Below are 6,000 nucleotides of genomic sequence, written 5' to 3' on the forward strand. Positions count from 1 at the left end.
GTCATGTTGAGAGACTCCATGACAACATCACGTTGAGTGACTCCATGATGAGAGCTTGTGCTATTTCACTCATGGGAGTAGCCATGGTGAACATCATGTTGAGTGAATCCATGATGCCTATCACGTTGAGAGAATCCGTGATTAATTTTTGTTGCTTTCATATTGTCTTTGTCATGTTGAGAGACTCCATGACTTGTAATCAATTAATGATATCTCCTTTGTTAAGAGGGAGTGTTAATGTTTATAACTTCAGTAGATATCATTTTCTGTTGTGGCTGTGAATTCCCCTATATTCGCTATGATTTTTCAGAATGTGTTTCAGTTCCTTTTGTATCGTATCATATTCTTTTCGTCTCTTTCATGAGCTCCGTCAGTATGAGGATCTCGTGTGTCGACGTCTTGGTGTACCTTGTCGGTGCCGGAGGAGTTTCAAGCTGTTTTGTAACTATCATCGAAATCTTTGTGTCTCTTTGCTTTCCGTCTTCTGTCCTCTCGTGTTATATTGTTCTCGTGCTCGTGTTCTTTCTTTTTGGAATGGGTATTGCAACAAGTTCTTCGAGGAGTGCAGCTATATTCTTAAGCAAGACAATTTTATCATATGCTTTCAGTAATCTTTTGGTGGACCTTTTTTTAAGGGATGATGCCATCTTCAGCTGTCTTGTAGTTTTTCGATCTTTCAGTATTATTATTCTATGTTCGATTGATTTGTGATCTCATCTCATCGTAAAGAGGACATTTTCTGAATGTAAGGTAGAAGTCCTCATTTTCTAAGAGCTTCTTGTTAGACTTAAAAGCATTGTATTAGATTCATATTGATAATAAAGATTCAAAGATTCAATTTTGGTGTGGCTGGGTAATTCACCCTCAGGTGGAGGGTTTTCCCAGGATAAATCGTTAAGTCTCTTGTTTTGTTTTCTGAATTTTTATCTTTCTGGTTCTAATTTAACAGTTTTAGGGTTTGGGCTTTATGTGCCCTTGTTCTGGGTTATATGGTTTTTTGAGCTCAAAACTATGAATCGGAAGGTGGCTGAAAGTTGTATCAAACTTTGTAAAATGTTTTGATAATTAATAAAATATCTTATTACTGACCAAAAAAATACTCAATTATCTTTGTAACAATAGCCTAAGTTGGATAATGATTTTGAAAGTATGTATAATATGCTTGATGCTAATATTATAGGTAGCCTAATATATGCAATAGTTTGTACCAAACCAAATATTCCCCAAGCAATTGGAGTTCTTAGCATGTTTATGTCTAACCATAGTAGAGGGCATTTAAAATTATGTGAAAAAGGCGTTCAAATATTTGACTCGGACTTTGAATTATTGTATTTGTTATCATTGAACTCATATGAGTAAGATGTTGGGTATACAAGGTTTTATTCTTGCAAATTAGGCTATAGATTCAGACAACAAGAGGTCAACCAATGGCTATGTATTACTCTATTTGGGGGCACAATTCACTGAATGAGTAAGAGGAAATTCATGGTTGCGATGTCCAATACAAAAGTAGAGCACATAGTGGCTACACATGTTTGCAAGGAGGTAGAGTAGTTACAAAGATTGTGTTAAGGTATCGGTTTTGAGTGTACAAAGGGGAAGATTGGATGTAACAAATAAAATGTTATCTGTTCCACAAAGAATCCAATGTACCATGCTCATATTAAGCATAGATGTTTAACACCACTTTGTTTGCAAGATGGTTGAGGATGGTAAAATCATGATACAAGTTGCTATGTGCAAAACATTTTGCACAACTATTATTCGCTACATACTCTTAGAATTTTTCAATAGTTATTTTTGTCATGAGATGCACAAAGGCTCCTAGAACCATTTCATAAACAATCTATTGATTTTGGAATATAAAATTATTGAATGTAATTATATTAGTTATTTTATTTGCTTAGATGAGTATAAATACTTAGTTTGAATTGATCTAAACATACATGCAGAGCATTTTGAAATCCTAATATTGCTAGAACTAAGGTTCCCCATCCCCAAAGTGCAATTGTTATTCAGAACGAGTTCTTGATTTGCAATTCTTTTCCATAGCAAATGCAAACGGTTGGAAAATGTTTCATGCAACTCATCACAGATGAAAGTGTTTAGTGTTAGGTAGAGATGATGTCTAAATCCCAGTCTATCCAACACAACAACTCAACATGTGAAAATGATTTGTCAGGATGAGGGAACTTTCAACTTCATCTCATACGTATATTATACTAATTTTGCATCCCTTCAATTTCAATTATTCTAATTTTGCAATGCTTGGGTTTTGATGCAACAGGTTTGCTGCTTAGTTTCAACATAGAACAATTCTATAAATCTTAACCAATAGCATAGGCAGATAGTGAGGAATACATTCTCACTTACAACGTATCCAAAAAATATCAAGAAGTAACTTTTATTTACACATAAGAGGTTTACATGAATCTCGTTTCCCTCTACCAAAAAATACTAAATTACTACCCCCACCACCTACCTCTCTTCTTCAACTTAAAATCCCCCTTTGCTCAGGAGACTTGCTCTCCCATTTGATCCTCGTGCTAGTGCTTGGCTTATTTTAGCTAGCAACCACTGCTCAATTTTTTAAGCAGATATTTATGGAACTATTAGCCCAATGAATAGTCAATTTTGCTGCTTATTTTTAAGAAGCTATCTTAAATTGTGTTTTTAAATGAAATTAATAATGATGATCTATTTAGTTAAAATTTGAGATAAAAATTAAAAGCAAATAAAAAGGAGGGAAAAAATGTGGAGACACGTGTCACTTTTCCCACTAAGCGGTTGCTACTTATTTCCAACCCCCCACTCTTTTTATTTTCAATTCTTAGGCAACAACTGCTCCACTAAAATAGGGAAAACTTCCAATTTATCATTTTCCCTAAATTAAAAATTTGCATGGAAACACTCCAACTACTTAAATTTAAGCAGAAATTGCTCTTAAGCAACTGAATGGGAACATGGGGTAATTCTCTCTATTTAGTGATCACATAGCAACATTTCTGATGCAAGAGCATCCCAATGGTATAAGGGCAACCTTGCATCAACCAAAAATATTTTATTCAATTTTGTGCAATGTCTAGAATAATCATCTGATAAATAAATTTAATGTTTTTGGGTCCTAAATATTTGGCCAAGTCCTCAAGGTGGCATCTTACAAGGGAGTTGGATACATGTCGATGGAGGTTACATGGCACAATGAAGGAATCCTTGACCAATGCACCCACTTTGAAAGGTGGAAAAAATTTGTGAACACTTGTCAACAATGGATGAAAGAGCATCCTGGAAGAATACTAAACTTACGCATCCATTTCGGAAGTTAGTGACTTTTGTCGTGCATGCCTATGCATGTTGACATATGTCACTTGCATGTTTCCCAAATTGGGGAACCCAAGCTTGCATGTCTTTGCATATGCTATTTTTGAGGTTTTGGAGGAATTACAAAGCATCTTTATGACAACCACTTGATTGGATAAGAAAGTGGTGGACATGTGGAGGCCATGTAATTCATTTATTGTATTTTACTATGTTTACATGCTGGTGTCATATGGATTTTTACCATGGTTTTTCAGAACCTTGTTTTGACCCATGGTAATGTTTTATGGTTGTATTTTGAGCCCCCATGAGTCTATATATTGAGGGGCTGAGTTAGAGATTCTAGTTTTTCAGTTTGCAGGTTGAAGGTCAGAGTTAGAGGAACAAACTGAGGCTCAAGAGTTGAAGAATTATTTTCAGATTGAGAATTTCCTTGTAGTTTTCTCTTGCATGTTTTTCTGATTTTGAAATCAGATTTCAGATTTAAGTATGTGCCCTTTTGAGGCTGAAAAAATTGTAATTTCAGAACAACTATGTAATTCATTTTCAAGATAATCAATTGAAAGCAAGAAACAAGTCTTGCATGTTTTCCTATTTAATCCCCTTGTTGTTTCTTTGTTAATTTGTGATAGGGAAGTACCCTAAATTATTTTTAAGTCAAATCATTTGTGGATTTGCATGTGTAGTTTGAGGAGGAGAGTCTCCCTGCATCAAGTTCCTAAAAGACTAGTCATTAAAAACTACTTCTAAACATGGCAAATACAGTTACAACTGCCTCCTGCTTCTGAAGAACCATTAGGTCCAAACTCCTGATTCTATTAAAAACTACTTCTAAACATAGCAAATACAGTTACAACTGCCTCCTGCTTCTGAGGAATCAGTTGGTCTAACCTCCTCATTCCATTAAAAAATACTTCTAAACATAGAAAATACAGTTAGAACAGCCTCCTGCTTCTGAGGAATCAGTTGGTCCAACCTCCTGATTCTGAGAAATTAATTGGTACAACCTCCTGATTCTGAGAAATCGGTTTGCATGAGCTTTCAACCTAGTGACCACGCTCCAGACAATACAAGACCTTTGCCAATCCACCCAAACCATATAGGAGCAACTCCAATGGTTATTAGCGAATAATTATTTCTCGCCATCCCCCTCAAATTTAAATTCGGTAATCAGCAAAATTCCATTTTAAAAAAAACCTAAACAGGGTTGCATTACGAGTTCTAAATCTCAAAACTTCAACCAGAACTTTACGGTTTACTGTATACATTCAGCTAAACGATTCTAGACACTCGGAAGAATTGTAAACAGTTAAAATTCGAAAATTCATTTGTATTTTCCCCTGCACGAGAAAGCGTTTAATCTCGAAACCCTCTAATATTTAAAACCGAAACTAATCTATTAGACTCTCAAAACCCCAGCACAGAAACCCATGAACGACAAGCTCATTCTTAGTCCCCAAAACTTGCTATAACAGATGCACAACACACACGATAAGAATGAAGTGAAGAGAAATCGCAGTTAGGAAATCATTAGAGCTCGAAGTTCTTTCTGCTTGAAATTGCAGAAAAAAAATATGATCGGAAAAAAGAGATGTACCTCAGGGCCTCCTAGCTGGTGTACTCTAATGGCCTTAACCATTGTTGCGAATGCTCTACACGGTGGGATGGGTTTCAATGGACGACGGAAATTGGTATAAGATGATTTGCGAGTAACTGATTGACTTATAAGAACGCTCTGGGCAAATATGACTTGTAAACTTGAATTCTCAACGTCATTTTCGTTGCCTTAAAGTAAATTGTGTGTTCAACGAGAATTCATAGAACCTTTCTTAATGAGAGTCGCTCGAGTCGGGGGATAAATATGCTGCTAGGGATGGGTTCCATGGACAAACCTAGAGGGAATTGGTATATATATAAACTGGGTTCCATCTTCTATTGAGATCAATTCAAAGACTGGGGCATGGCGAAAAATAGTGAATTAGAAGGCTCTTGTGATATATTGTAATGCTCAAGTGATGTATGGACATTATCCCAAGGCTTACAAAAGACGCAGACGAGGGAAACTTCTATAAGTGGGAAACAATTGTCCACTCTCTTCAAATCCCCTAACAAAGTATTAGAAATAGAAAAGGTTGATGACCAGACGGAGTAGGAGTTGATGGATAATCACACCTAAAACTAAGATTATCCTTGAAGAGGTCCTAAAGATATTTGGTATTATTAATAAGTAGAGGGAAGCTCCCAACTTTTATGAGAAGGGTCTAAAGTGTATAGAATTATTTGACTTCTGGACAAAAAGGAACATTTGAATATGATATAAAGATATTCTCACTAGAAGAAATGCTAATAAGTCAAATAAAATCAAAACTAATAAGGAATTCAGAGAAAAGGATACGTCTATATACAATTAAATGAAAATAAATAACATAATGTTGAATTCCAAGAAGGGAGTTCTCCTTCCCAACAACCAATGAAAATCATTATATGGAATGTTAGGGGCTTATATGCCCTTAACAAATGGCACTTGAAAAAGCATCAAATAGAAATATCTGTGAGAATTTGCCTATAGCAACCAAGATCTAGAGTCTAATGGAAAGCACAAGAACAAGAGAGAAATAATATGTGACAAGAACAAATTGTATTCTTATTAATGATGCAATAAGATGATCAACCGGATTAGAT

General features: G+C 35.4%; 1 protein-coding gene across 1 annotated transcript in view; it reads right to left on the bottom strand.

Moving 5' to 3' along the window:
• LOC131058971 (uncharacterized) overlaps positions 1–5,197 on the bottom strand; it is a 51,133-nt gene extending 45,936 nt beyond the window's left edge. Inside the window, exon 1 of the mRNA XM_057992478.2 lies at positions 4,916–5,197. Coding sequence (XP_057848461.2) covers positions 4,916–4,957 — 42 coding nt within the window. The 5' untranslated portion in view covers positions 4,958–5,197. The remainder of the gene's footprint in view (positions 1–4,915) is intronic.
• Between the last annotated feature and the right edge of the window lie 803 nt (positions 5,198–6,000).

The sequence above is a fragment of the Cryptomeria japonica genome, chromosome 9 (assembly GCF_030272615.1).
Source record: "Cryptomeria japonica chromosome 9, Sugi_1.0, whole genome shotgun sequence".
Classification (NCBI taxonomy): domain Eukaryota; kingdom Viridiplantae; phylum Streptophyta; class Pinopsida; order Cupressales; family Cupressaceae; genus Cryptomeria; species Cryptomeria japonica.